General features: G+C 31.9%; 1 protein-coding gene across 2 annotated transcripts in view; it reads right to left on the reverse strand.

The window, feature by feature from the left end:
- LOC139512808 (inter-alpha-trypsin inhibitor heavy chain H3-like) overlaps positions 1-15,090 on the reverse strand; it is a 36,196-nt gene extending 21,106 nt beyond the window's left edge. Inside the window, exons 1-6 of one of the 2 annotated variants that reach the window (XM_071300738.1) lie at positions 14,893-15,090; positions 12,366-12,523; positions 11,854-11,964; positions 10,124-10,365; positions 9,223-9,389; positions 8,492-8,777 (exon numbers count right to left, since the gene is read on the reverse strand). In XM_071300738.1, coding sequence (XP_071156839.1) covers positions 8,492-8,777; positions 9,223-9,389; positions 10,124-10,365; positions 11,854-11,964; positions 12,366-12,523; positions 14,893-14,970 — 1,042 coding nt within the window. In that variant the 5' untranslated portion in view covers positions 14,971-15,090. Of the gene's footprint in view, positions 1-8,491; positions 8,778-9,222; positions 9,390-10,123; positions 10,366-11,853; positions 11,965-12,365; positions 12,524-14,245; positions 14,457-14,892 lie in introns of those variants that run through there. The other variant, XM_071300728.1, reaches the window with a different exon arrangement.
- Positions 15,091-15,734: the final 644 nt, after the last annotated feature.

Here is a 15,734-nt window from a genome sequence, read left to right on the forward strand (position 1 = left end):
TTCTGCAGTTCGAGCATTGAAATCTCCAAAAAGACATATAAACGATAATCGTTAGTTTGATTAGCTAAAAACAATCGCGCGTCATTAAAAAATTGACCTGCATATCAAAATGAAATTTTACATTCGTAAGCACACGTGCTTCCACAAAAATGCACAGGGTAAAAAAAACGAAAAAAATTGATAAAACTTTTTTTTGTGGTCTTACTAATAACATAAAAAATGTGATAATGAGAAATAAATTTTTCTTTTAGTAATTTGATAGGGTTGTAAAAGTATTGATCGTGCACCCATTTTTAGAATGAAGCGCTTCAGCGCTTCATACAAAATGTGCTTCGGTCAACACTTTTACACCTCAACAAAATCGAAAAAAGAAGCATTCATTTCTTTGAGGGGGTACCAAACACTATACCCCAAAAAATTCCTGTCGTTTAATTAGGTCTTTCCACTTTTCTGTGGAAAGACCTATTGTTTTTCTTCTGATTATTTTTTTTTTTCTTCCGCCTAATTTTGTTCTTGCGATAAACATTTGTTTCGCAATATGTCACTTAGATATTTGGTATATGATATCGAACAGTTTATGCGCTTTTGAAATTTACCCTGCGTAAACGAATACTTTTCTTTGTAGGAGTTATCTCCCCAAACACTGATTTCCTTGTTAGCGCATCTCCTTCGTAACAAAATAAGAAAGCGACAAAATTCTTTTTACAAATTGTTCGTTACATCCTCAGGAATTTTTGGCTAATTTGGATCGAAGCGATTCGATGAAATTTTATAGGAGTTATGTACCTTTACGGAATAAATTTGTCGGTATGTTTTTTTAACTCAGAAACCGTTAACCGTATAACCCTGGAATGTTTTTATTTGAGTCCCCTGGGTCCTAACTTAGAAAATTAGGTCAAGGTCAAAGGTCAAGGTCATATTTTAGATTTTCATATGTCTTTGATTTCCCTATAATTCTTGAATGGTTATAGATACAGAAAATTTAAGCAGTGAAAAATGTTCAGTACTTCAAGGGGCAACTTTGTTACATTATGACTGTATTAGTTTTACCATTATGTAAGGGACATAACACCCATTGATGGTTTATAAAAAGCCATTATTAGGCAAAACTCTTAAACAAAAGGTCCTTGACCCATAGGGTCTTTTGCAATGACATTGTGAAGCAATGACCTTGACAAAGGTCACAAGGTCAAAGGTCAAGGTCATGTACATATGTGATTTGGGGCACGACTTGAAGAATTTTATGTGTGTTTGCCAACCAACCAACCAACCAACCAACCAACCAATCATGATCAATCAATAATGATCAATCAACAAATCATGATCATGATCAATCGACCAATCATGATCAATCAACCAATCATGATCATGATTAATAAATCAATCAATCATGTTTCCGTCTCATGTGTTTAATATAGGGTTCAAGATCTCCTTTGTTTCTTTTTCGCTGTTTCAATTGACCCTTTCCAACGTGTTTAACCAACCAACCAACCAATCAATCAATCAATCAATCAATCAATCAATCAATCAATCAATCATGATCAATCAATCATGTTTCCGTCTCGTCTCGTGTGTTTAATATAGGGTCCAAGATCTTCTTTGTTTCTTTTCGCTGTTTCAATTGGCCCTATCCAACGTGTTTAACCAACCAACCAACCAACCAACCAACCAACCAACCAATCAATCAATCAATCAATCAATCATGTTTCCGTCTCGTGTGTTTAATATAGGGTCCAAGATCTTTTTGTTTCTTTTTCGCGGTTTCAATTGGCCCTATCCAACGTGTTTTACCAACCAACCAACCAACTAATCATGATCAATCATGATCATGATCAATCAATCATGATCAATCAATCATGATCATGATCAATCAATCATGTTTCATGAAAAATTGAAATTTAATATTGTTCTTGCGTCACTTCTGAAAAAAAAATCCACATGTACTCTGAAACTACAAATACAATCGACCTCAAAATTTGCAGTCAGCAGGGCATACATGTACTTAAAGTTTATAAAAAAACTTGGTGCAGATATCTCTCAAAGCTTTTCCTAGAGAAAAGAAATTGCAATGCCGTAAAAATTGCTTGCTAGGTCCGTAAATTTCAGTAAAAGCCTACAATAAAATGTCCGCTCCGAGATTGAAATACTAATCTGTGTTACAAACAGGTGCTGAAAAATGTACATTATCAGAAAATAATCAATAAATGTGTTTTAAAGTTACACCGGATCAAATAAATCCAAATCATTCACTGCTTGTGAACTGTCATCAAAATGTCAATTTCCTACAATGACAAAAGAAATTACATTGTGTGCATTCCGTCTCTATACATGTTGTCTGTTCAAAGTCCCCACCTAAAAAGGAATAAAAAGACTATCTTTTCGTTATTATAAACCCGTGTCACGTGATGTGGCGCGCGCGCTGTACCTAAAATAAAAGAAAAACTTTCCAAACTAAACATGAAACTTCTCCGGTAACAATAATATAGACCCCATACAGAAACAAACAAACAAACAAACAAACAAACAAACAAACAAACAAACACCCCCCATTCAATTAATTTTAAAGGGGGAAAGACCCCCTACAATTGCTTTTTTAAAGCAATTGATTTATATTTTTTCTTATTTTTTTTCATTGATAAACTAGGCCAACTTAAACATCTTGTGAAAATTTTAAAAGATTTGAACCATAGGTTTAAAAGATTTGGCTACTCAAATATGGCATCTTTTACATACTAATATCGGCCAAAATTGGAAGTTTGTGAAATATGGGTATAGGGTTGAATTTGCATTTTTTTTTTAAATTTAATCCTAAGATGACAATGGCATAGCTAATAATGATAGCTCAGGTGAATATTAGTTAACTGATACCCCTTTCTAGCAATTTTTTTTATTCCGGATTAAAAATTTTGCCAGAACTTTAAAAGTGGGTATCAGAATCAGCCCAGAAAAGTGAATGCTGTGCTTCTAGTATTTGAAGAAGATTTTTTTTTGAGAAAAAAAATGTGTCGTTTAGTTTTTTTATAGAACTAAGCATTTGGAGTGCTATACTAGTCGGCTGTTCTTGCAAAAAAAATTTAAAATTTAACCGTTAAATATTTTGGTATTTAAGTTTAAATTACGCCCCACCCTCAAATTGGTTCATTAAATAAGAGAAAAAACTATAAAAAAAGAACATAACGGCCATATTTTTTGTTCGTCTTTTAAACTAGGCCTTAGCTATTTGTCATGCAGACTTGGGGTAATTGTAATTGTAATCGTTAATCAGCTGTAATTGATTACAATTTTTTCAAGTAATCATTGTTATCATTAATCAGCCAAAAATCTGATTACATGTAATTTAATTTAATCAATTACTTTTAAAAATACCCTGTAATCCTGATTACTTTATGATTACATTCTGATTACAATGAAAAAAATCTTAAACTGTGTTTATGGTCAATAAATGGACCTTTTTGTTATTCTTATTTAATTACTAATAATATTTAACATGTTAAAATAGTTTGGTTTATTTTTTTTATAAAGCATGATATTTGGTTTGTATACTTCAGTAAAAAATAAACTGTTACAGCATTGAAAAGTCATCAATGGCCTTAGTAAAAGATATTGTACATATATTTACAATTTAAAAATTGACATTTATATATTTGATAATAACTGTTATATTCAAGTAATACTTTTCTTTAACCCTTAATTATAATCTTTTGTTAATGTTGGGATTTTTGTCAACTTTGAATTGACAGGTAGGAAACTAATTAAGGTTTTTTTTTATTGCAATTACCAATTGAGTATAGCTGTAGGACAATATATATGGTAAAAGATAAATCAGACATGTGATCATTTATCTAATTAGCACAAAATTAATTAAAAGTTGGACAAATATCTTGTTTAAAATTAGCAATTTGTTTTTTTGTATGTCTTTGGACTGGACATGTAAAATGCAATGATTTTTAGTACTTGTATTTTGTTTACAATTTGATTAACTTTATTTCATCCATATTTTAACTTCCATGAACTGCACCTTGAAACAAATATAAATTCAAGTCTAGAATAGGTCAGAAGACAAACAGCAAACTCTTTTTATAAAGCTATATTCAATTGAAGTAAAAATAATTCAGAGATCAATGATGATAAAGTGCAATGGGTCATAACCAGTGACACAATGTTCATGTATGTATGAAGTGAACTTTTGTGGTTTATTAAATAAATGAAGTTTGAAGTTATCATTTTATAATATAGCAAACAAAATACTTTCTAAAAAATGCAGTTATATTTAACGTTTATTCATTCACATCATACAAAATGTATTTTTTTAAATTCATTGTAATCAGATGTAATCATGATTACTTTGCCAATGTAATCATTAATTTAATCAGACACTTTCAGAAATGATGTAATCATTAATTTAATTTAATCGTACAAATCACAAAGTTATTGTAATTTAATCAATTACATTGAAAGTAATTGGACCCATCTCTGTTGTCATGTGGATGTATCATCACAGGGTTAAGTGTCTTGCATAATGATGACCTTGTGTGACCTTCAAATGTGACCTCAAGGTCAACTTTATGTTGTTTTTTTCGTGAAAAATACAACCATGTAGGCCATAAATGCTTCACCTTTTGACCTATGCCTTACATCTTTGGCATGTGGATGTATCATCATGAGGTGGTGTGTCTTCTTAATTTTTTTACTTTCATGTGACTTTGAACTTTGACCTAAAGGATGACGATTGTGTTTTTTGGTAAGAAACACTTGTATGGGCCATGACTTTTATGTAGTTATCATGGTTATGAATTCATATTTATTTAAAAAAAAATCATATTACACAAGCTTTAATCGACCATACAACAATATATACACATTTTATGAAATGTCAACCCATTCCATGCACACGGAATACATAATGGACATGTAGTCACATAAAATTGTTTACAAAGGAATCGTTTCTATTAAAGTGCAGTGTACGTACTTAACTACTCAACAGACAGCAAAGTGAAACAGTTTCAAACAGTAGGAGGAGTTATGTCAAATAACTATATACCAATAATGGGACGGACGGAAGGACAGACGGACAGGGGTAAAAAAATACCCCCACCCCGACTTTCAGTTGCAGGGGCAAAAAAAGGATGTAACTGATTTTTGATTTGAGATACGAGCTGTTGAAATTAAAAGAATGACACGCCAAAAATACACATGATACATAGGAAAAAGGCGGAAGCTTTAAAGTTGGCAGATGCTTTACATGATCTAGATTTTCAATTTATTGGTCTACAGATTAAAAAATATACAATTAAAAACTTAACTACAAAACCAGTGGTGCAAAGAACCACGGCTCATGAGAGATAAAATAGAGCTGACTGTGAAAAATCCTTATTCTGTGAAATCAAGTTCGTTTAACATAGAAATTTTTTTAGTATTTCTGCAGAGCTTATGAAAACTAGACACAACTGGTTTTAGTTAAAAGCACGGCAGTTAGGGGACGACCATTTAATATTCTAGAGGGGGGGCAGGAGGATTTGTTTTTGTTCATTTTCTGCACTATTGAAGCAAGATTTTTCATTTTCATCAAAGCAAGGGACTGATTATTCATTTTCACAAGTTTATTTATACAATTTTTAAATGTTTTGTTTATTTATAAATAATACATGTATAGTCAAGTCATTATGTACCATTTAATCAGAATTAATCATCACCCTCTGTAGAAATGAATCTTTTATATTCCCAACTGTATATACATGTATTGCATACATACATAATACTAAATTTGGTTGTAAAAATTTTTTGAAGGGTTTTGGAGCCACTGAAGGCCCAAGAAGCTATAGAGCAAATGATGCAACATCATGCTTTCTGGATGTTCCGAAAACCCCATTCATAATCTGAAAATGCAAGTTTTGTTTTTACAATTTTTTGACAATATTTTGGTCCCAAAGCAAAATGTATAAATTCAGTACAAGACTTAAGTTTCTACGGACAACATCAAAAGAACAATGTGGATGATTAAGCAAAAATGGAATTCACATAGTTAAGTCTGTGGCTGCTGTTTTTTTAAACTCATAATCAAATTCATAACAAAATTACTAGATAACAAAAGAAGTGCAACTCTAACAGAATCCAGAAGGGCAATCAATGAACAAAAAACAAATAAATAAAAAAACATTGATCCCAAAAAATCAGGGCTACGTCTGAGGGAAAACAGAACTTGCGTCTTGCAAGACACTCGCCGTGAACACAATTTAATATGGAAACAAGCGTTTGGTTTTGAAATTTCCTACATGAGGCTGATGCATTTGCCGCAATGAAGTTACGGCCCTGTTAAAATAAAAGTGAGGTAAGGTTTCCTGAGACAATATATCTCAAGTTAAATTAAACTAATTTTCAGACATTTCAAGTATATTTAAATAATATTCATACTTTTATTATTAAAAAAATTGGGAAGTGTTTCCCGATTTTTTTGGGGAAAAAGATGAGTTTATGAAGAATTTAGTGCCATCTCATACTTTCGATTAGACCTGCTGAGTTATTTATTTTCAATACATTGCAAGTCAGATAATTTATTTTCAAACTACCACAAAACAAACCATTTAATTTTGTGATTATCAAGGCTGAGTTATTTATTTTCAAAATCCTCTTCCCCCCAGAATGTCAAATGGTCGTCCCCTTACATGTTTCACATTATTTTTTGGGCCCCTTATTATTATAGGGAATGATTACTCTATTCAGTAATAATTTTGAATTGAGACTTGAGAAGAAATTTTTTCACTTGTCACTTGCAATAACACCACACTTTCTTTTTTATATTTATCATAAAATTGCATTTTATCAAAAATTCGGAAAGATACACAAACAGGACAAAAGCACAACAAAAGAAAAATAACAAATTTTGCTATCCCTTCGAAATTTAAATTTGATAAAGCGAAAATACCATGTTCTATTTATATCATACATGTGTAGTTTCAGTTTTAACTATGATTCTAAATATAGACTTTACTTTCCCTAAAATTGCGGACGGAATAGAAGACACCCGTTAATGTTCTACACCTGTCAGGATAAAGGTTGGAAAGATACTAGAAAGATATAGTTTTTTCTTATTCAGATGAATTAAGAAAGCAAAAATATGTGTAGTGTTTTTTGGACGGTACAATCGGAAGTTTTTTTTTCTTGTTTGTCATTTTTAAAATTGTGTCTTTGACTTTGTTCTGTATCATGTAAATGATGCACTGGTGGTTTATTACCCCCCCTCGGTATCTTCTAACTTTTTACATGAATATAAATCATGCAATAACATATTCAATTGCTCTTTAAAAAATATGACAGCAATTATAAAATTACAAATTGTTCGTACCTTTTTTTACATTGCTACGTGTATTACTAAGGCCATAGTGTATTTCATTAAAAAAAAGTATTGTGGAGACAATTAAGTTTTGATTTAATCAATTTGATACGAAGATCTACGAAAAGAAGCATTGTGTTATTGACCATAGATTCTTATTTATTTGGTTAAAACTTTATTGTCGGAGGGAGCTACCATTTGAGAGGGGGTAGGAGGGGTCCTGATCCCGAAATCCCAAGGTCCCGAATTTAAATAAATTTAAATCCCGAAGTCCCAGAATTCGAAAAAAGAATTCTCGGATCCTTAAAGGATCAATCCCTAAATCCCGACCTTAAAACACCCTATCCCGGAGTCCCGATAAAGGTCCTATCCACTCTCATTTGAGGAGGGGGGGCTTGGATGAAATTAAAAAAACGGCAAGACAGGCTTTTGAACAAACAAAGGCAGGATGAGTAATTTGGCATAACAAGCAGGATGACAATTTAAGTAAACTATTTCAGTAAACTAATGAAAATTGCAGGTCCGTAAAGAATGAAAAATAAAAAAATGCAGGACAATAATGATGATTACAACCATAAAAAAAAATGCAGGACAAAATTTTAAATCCTAGCCCCCCCCCCCCCCCCTCTAAAATCAAATGGAAGGTTCCTTAGACTTTTGAATTTTTGTAAAGTAGCAATAATGTAAACATTATGATCATGATCTTTTAAAAGCTTTCATATTGCACATCATTCTAAAACGTAGGAATGAATCAGACTATGAGTAAGAGCTATCTTTTCTTAGGTGTTCTGTACCCCTTAAACACATAAAGTTGAATAATATTCACCATATTGTTATTCTTTTATATCCATATTTTCTTTATTATGAATGCACTACTTTGTGTAAATCATATTTTGATTCGCCTTTTTATTTATCGTTTGTTTTTATTGAGGTAAAATAATTGCCTTTTGGTATCTATTTTTTTCGGATGTTGGTTGTTTTTTTCCGGGAACCTTGGATTTTTCCACAAATAAAAACTGACCCGCCACGATATAGCACTATAGTGCTGAAAATGGCGTTAAACACAAATCAAATAACCAATCAAATCTATAACAAAAAAATGGAGAAAGATTTTTTTTAAACTTTGTTTCAATTGACATTTATTCTTTACAATATGCTTACCTCCGTCTGCTTTCATATTTTCAACATGTTGAAGTGCTTTCTGTTTATTTTTGTTGCTAGCAGACAGTAATGTTTGCTGCCACAAAGAATTGCCACTGCTGAACAGCATTATGTTGAAACGATCACCTTCGAAAAGATCTTTCAAAATGCTATTCATGGCACTCTTTTGTTGTGCTATTTTAGTGCCCGACATAGATCCACTAACATCTAAGATGAATAAGACGTCTTTTGGTAAAGGATCCATACCTTCTGGTGCAAAGAAGTGCACAAAGTATCCGTCAACAACCTGTTAAAAACGATAAACCCATAAGCAAAATCATCAAGTAAAATTAATAGATGAGACTTTACAAAACTTCCTTAAAAATGATTTACCTAAATGGTACAACAGTTGTTTTTTTTTGGAGCAATTTGCATATACCATGTTTATTGAATCAGATGCGAAGTATATAGCAGCATTTCATGCAAGTCAATGGGTTGTTTATCAATAATTCCTATACAATATGGTAGCCATATACAACCTTTAATCCTCCATTTCTTCAAATGTTGACAAAAAACTTTTTATATATACCGGTGGGTGCGGTTAGGCCTTTTAAAAGCTCCCTTGGATTTGTAACTAGATAGTTAGATATGTTAAATATGAATATGTTAAAAACGCACTTAAAGCTGATACGGTCACACTATTTCATGTTTGCTGAAAGCAACAGAGAACAAATTAGAATTATTTCATTTACCATGACTTCACCAGCGTCAAATTTTCTCTCGACATCATACTCGACAACAAACAACCCTGATATTCCCTGGTCAGACATCTGTTTCTGGTCATCGGCTGTAGGGGCATAATGAATAGTAGCAGACGTTTGTGTTGGTCGCTCGATGATAGCCAAAGCGTTTTTCTCTTCTGTTAGAAATAAAACAAAAACTATATTAAAAACCTCTCTGAACAATTGAAGGTCTTTCCACCTCGATAATAAGAATGAAATTTTAAAAACATATATTTGTTGGTGCATTCGAAAAAGACCAGGTTTGAGGTTGTACTATGTGAATGTTTGCCCATCAGTCGGAGCCGTATACTTAAATATGTAAAAACTTAAAAGCATCCGTTTTAATGCCTTGCAACCGTTAACATTTGAACAGTATAAAAATATAAATAGATATAAGAAGATGTGGTATGAGTGCCATACTCATTGTGTCAAATATGGCCAACAAAGAGCCTTGGCTCATACCGAACAGCAAGCGTTTAAGGACACTAAAACGACTAGTGTTAAACCACTCAAACGGGAAAACCAACAGTCTAATCTATTTAAAAAACGAAAAACACTTAAAAACCGACAAGCTTACTGACTTAGGACAGGTGAAAACAAATGCAGCGGGTTTAAACATTGAAATGTCGCCCTTATCCGTAACAATAGTGTAGCATCACAACATAATAAGACACACTATAAAACATAAATTGAAATGGCTTAACTTTATCAAACGATATACTCACACATTAATTGAACATACACTAAACGAACAAATTTGACTCCGAATTAAGTTTAGTAGAATTTCATCATTAAAATGTCAATTTCTACACTTACCACTGACATAAATAATAATGTCTCTAACCAATTTTTCTATCATTCAACTAGTTACCTATAGTCCCCAAAATAATATCATTTCGCAACGGTGGCACTGAGACCTTAGTAATGTCTCTTGACTCATGAATATACACGTCAATCGTGAAATCCTCCACAATCTGGCCTGGGTCCACGTATACTATATGCTCATATTGTTCATGGACTCGCTCTAATAATTCTTGGTAAGTAAGATTAAAGGTAACTTTACTCTCGGCTGCTACGTTTACATCAACACTGAACCGGTTGGTGTGTCTTGGTCTGCAATAAAACGGAATGTTATTTGTAATAAAGGCTGGCGCAATATGTCATTTACTGACATTTTTCAATGATTCTATGCCGTTGTTCTTCTCCAAATATTACGTAAATTTCTAACGTGAGGGTACACAAAGTTGCACCTATTTTGTCTATATTATTCAGGACAAAACTTTTCATTCTGTATTTAATTTGTAGATGTGTTCTTATTTAATTGATTGTTTCATCAATTGCTTGTGGACGTTTCGTCCCCGAGGGTATCACCAGCCCAGGAGTCAACATTTCGGTGTTGACATGAATATCAATAATGTGGTCATACTTATAAATTTCCTGTTTACAAAACTTATAAATTTTTCGAAAAACTAAGGATTTTGTTATTCCAGACATGATAGATTACCTAAGCCGTATTTGGCACAACTTTTTTGAATTTTGGATCCTCAATGCTTTTCAACTTTATAATTGTTTGACTTTATAAATATTTCGATATGAGCGTCACTGATGACTCTTATGTAAACGAAACGCGCGTCTGGCGTACTAAATTATAATCCTGGTACCTTTGATAACTAATTAATTCTAAATCCATATTGAATAAAAACATTGCCGATTCACAATTCTTTAACTTGATGAACGAAACCAAATTACGTCTATCCTTAAATTCTCATATCCTTAAATTAAATAACCGATACTTTGTTTTATTTCTTCAATTATCTAGAACAATTTGACAATTTATAATCCATATTTTATTCTATTTTTTAAGAAATTGGTGCCTGTTACATATTTTAATTGCTAATTTTCAAAACAAGGTTTGTTTTTAGACGTCGCATATAAAAGTTTCCTTATATTTTACTTTTGATAGTGATTATTTCTTCATCGAAATATACTGTGAACATTTTGTGTATTTTGAATATATTTAGCTATGATGAAAGACGATCGACCACCCACACTCACACATACAAACACGACCAAAACTGGACTTGCTTAGTCTCTAAGAAAACTTGTAAGATTTCCGCTGATCGTTTTGCTAAATGGGTGCAATTTTGGGTACTCAGTGCAATTTTTAAACTTTGACGTAAATTCGGCCATGCAATGTTGTGATTACTTATGATGATTGTTTGGTATGAATTAAATGATTTCATTTTTTCAGCATCAAAATTACCTGCTCTTTATTTCTTCCATTTTATTCATAAACTAGCTTTATAAGTTTTGCATTTAATCATTTAAAAATTAAGTATTTTCGCTTTTAAGAATATCTAAGCGACATAACAGCTAATTAGTAACTGTTTAAAGTTTACAAATCAGAATACCATTTTTTAAATAAATTCAATTATACCATCTAACAGGCCTTGCGGTCATAAAAATCAACTAATCAAAAAACTGGATTTGTTGTTTCAAGCACTAATTTTGTACTCCAAGTTCTGAGTATAGTTTTATGACCGAGGACCCTGGTCTCTTTTACTTGAAACATCTAATAACTTATTGTGATCGTGTACTTACTTTTGTGCCACATGTCCTGCACTTTGACCCTTCTTCTTTGCTGTATCATATTTCTCTTTCGCTTTCGCTTTCTCGTTGATTTCTCCGGGATATACCTGCCCATTAATTTCCCTGAAAAATTTACAGCACCATCTATTAATATTCTAAAATAATTATAGTTAATTTTAAGATATATTTTAAGCAGTATGACATTTTTTTTACATTAATTTGTTTTTTCTATTTTATTAACTAATTGTAGTTTACAAGAATTAAATATGCGCTCTTATGGATCGCTTTTGCAACATTCTCATGAAACAGTTAAGGTTTTTTGCAGGTTTGTTTAGTTATACATATCAACATCTATTTACTGCACCATTATATGCATACTGTTTTGGTCTAAAATGCAATCGAACCTAAAACTTAATACTAAGTGAAAGAGCTGAAATGGGCCGAAAGTATATCAAAACTGTAAATTTTGTCTTTTGAATTTATGTCTTCGTTACTTTTTAGCAACATCAAAATTTAGAACTTACATAACAAATTCTGTAATAAATGCTGCATCTGGAAGAGTGACTTCAAAATGAGCTTCAACTGAAGCTTTTGCACTGTTAGCAACTTTGCTGGTAACTAAAGTTGTTGCAAATCGGAATTTCACATCAGATTTTATGTGCATATAATATATTCTAGGATTCTGAAAAACAAAATAATATACCATATGCATGAATATTCATTTTCCAAAGCGGTCTCTATGATTTTCGTCAACGAAACGGTCAAATGAATTAAAAGTACTGTCATACAAAACATTATACAAATAATAAGATATAGGAAGATGTGGTGTGAGTGCCAATGAGACAACTCTCCATCCAAATAACAATTTAAAAAAAGTAAACCATTATAGGTCAATGTACGGCCTTCAACACGGAGCCTTGGCTCACACCGAACAACAAGCTATAAAGGGCCCAAAAATTACTAATGTTAAACCATTCAAACCGGAAAACCAACGGTCTAATCTATATAAAATAAAAAAACGAGAAACAAGAAACACGTATAAATTACATAAACAAACTACAACTACTGTACATCAGACATCAAATAAACACATAACTGAACGAAGAGAAATCCGCTTGAGGTATTTACATTCTTCTTTTAGGAAGAGCAGTTATAGTATTCATAACCTGAAGCGATCACTGTTGTCGAAGGCCAACAGACATGTCGTTATGTGCGTCCCCCTCCACAAGTTATTATTACATAGTAGTATACAAACCAAAATGCTCTAAAATTAAAAGTTTGTACGAGATTGAAATTTGTCGGTCTGCCAGGCGAATATATTGCTCATATAAAATGTCACAGCTGGTAAAGTAGTATCCGCTGAGTCCGAATATTTCATTTGATTTTATGGTTTAAAGTATTGAAGAAGAAATTATCTTCGCATTCATGAAAAATGAATGTAATTGATAAAAAGAAAATAAACAAAAATTTGTATTTCCTACGTTGTTTTTTCAAGCATAAACTTTATTATCTATTATATCGTTAAAGACGTAACAGAAACTGCATTTCACGTTACATATATTTAAACTCATAAATACAAATAACTTGGAGTTATTTTCCAGTGATAAAATGTTGACGCCGAAACAGTAGCAAAAGCTTGAGGACGGACACTAGAAGATTTAAGGACGTTGAATTTAAGACATTTGTCACCAGTTTCGAGTTGAGTGTCGTACCAGTCATTGGTGATTTATTTGTAGTATCGGGGAGGAAACTATCTCTAAATGAAAAGTCACTTAATATGCCATACAGCTGAAACAGAGGATAGGGAGGCGTGTTTTTTATTGTAAGGAACGAAGATAGCTTGATAGGAAAATATCGTCATACGTAACCAAGGGTAAAATATTTGGACATTTTGTTTCCAAAATGAAAGCATATGTATATGATACGTAGACTTTATTGCAATAATTTACTTCTCTAAAAAGTAAAATAACAAAAATACTGAACTCCGAGGGAAATTCAAAACGGAAAGTCTCTAATCGAATTGCGAAATGAAAAGCTCAAACACATCAAACGAATGGATAACAACTATTATTATCCTGCCTTGTAGCCGGCATTTCCTGAAGTTCAAAATATTGGATTAAAGCTGGTTTTGTAACAAGCAAACCCTCTCAGTAGTATGACAATCGCATAAAAATCCATTATATTGACAACAATGTGTGAACAAAACGAAAATACATATTAGGTAAACAATGTCACAAAAAGGGGTGAAATAGTTAATACTGTGTTATACTAAATCACAATGAATACAAACAAATGTGTCACAAAGGAAACCCATAAAAGAATATAATCAAAACATATTTTGTTTTTGCTTGACACATTTATTTTTTGAAGCATGACCTTTCACCCGGACAAATAAACTTCTTACCTGTGTTTCTGAATGTATAATTTGCGTATTCAAAAAAGAAATCACTATAAGTGAATGAATAATCATTGTCCCGTCCATGTTCAGTCACTGTTGCTTAACAAATTTATAAGCACCTATAATACACGATGTATGTATCTGCAGGAAGCCAATGCCGACAACGTAATCAAAAACCCAAAACACTTAATTCTCGGTTGAAATCTGAAGGACGTCTCAAAATAATATTAACCTGTAGTTTTTCCAAGTGTATTTTTATCCTACTTTAATCGTGTTAATAGCTCAAAGATAACTTTATCTATAGAACAACGGAATTTGTTTACTAGTTACAACAAACGACTGTCAGTAGTTTTAGGATATAGTACGCTGTGCGACCAATTCGGAATTATATTATTGTCCAAGAAAAATACTCATTACTCAATTTTTATCATGAACATAATTTTCATATGTTCTTTTTCCTGTAAAAAAGTAACTAACTTTTTACTTCCTCTTTTATAGATACTTAGTGAGCAAAGAATTGTGAGAAAAGTTACGCAAAATATAGATTTCTAAATCAAGAAAGCATCAGCCACAATACGTATAGATATTTGTTTTTGCTTGACACATTAATTTTTTGAAGCATGACCTTTCACCCGGACAAATAAAGTTCTTACCTGTGTTTCTGAATGTGCAATTTGCGTATTCAAAAAAGAAATCACTATAAGTGAATGAATAATCATTGTCCCGTCCATCTTCAGTCACTGTTGCTTAACAAATTTATAATCACCTATAATACACGATTTATGTATCTGCAGGAAGCCAATGCCGACAACGTAATCAAAAACACAAAACACTTAATTCTCGGTTGAAATCTGAAGGACGTCTCAAAATAATATTTACCTGCAGTTTTTCCAAGTGTATTATTATCATACTTTAATCGTGTTAATAGCTCAAAGATAACCTTATATATCGAACAACGGACTTTGTTTACAAGTTACAACAAACGACAGTCAGTATTTTTAGGGTATTATACGCTTTGCGGCCAATTCGGAATATTATTGCCCAATAAAAATATTAATTATTCAATTTTTATCATGAACATAATTTTCATGTTCTTTTTCCTGTGAAAAGGTAACTAACCTTTTACTTCCTCTTTTATAAATACTAAATAAGCGAATAACTATGAGAAAAACAAATTTTAAGGTAAACATGTTTAAAATGACCAAAACGCAAAAACAAGTGTTTGTACTTCAATTCAGATAGAAACCTTTAATGTGCCATAACTTCTAAGTAAGAAGAGACAGAATGCCGCTTTGTTTAGTATATTTTATTGTCGTAGTTTGAACATTTTGTTTTATATCTTTTTGTTAAAGTATCATATACAACCAATCTCAATTTGGCCGCATGTGTTTATCGAAACGAATGTACAAGTTTCAATAACATATGATTCGTGACTGATTATCAAATGTTTTCCCTAAGTTCATCCTTTGTTATTATACAACACTGAATTTGTTTG

Source organism: Mytilus edulis, chromosome 1 (genome assembly GCF_963676685.1).
Source record: "Mytilus edulis chromosome 1, xbMytEdul2.2, whole genome shotgun sequence".
Classification (NCBI taxonomy): Eukaryota; Metazoa; Mollusca; class Bivalvia; order Mytilida; family Mytilidae; genus Mytilus; species Mytilus edulis.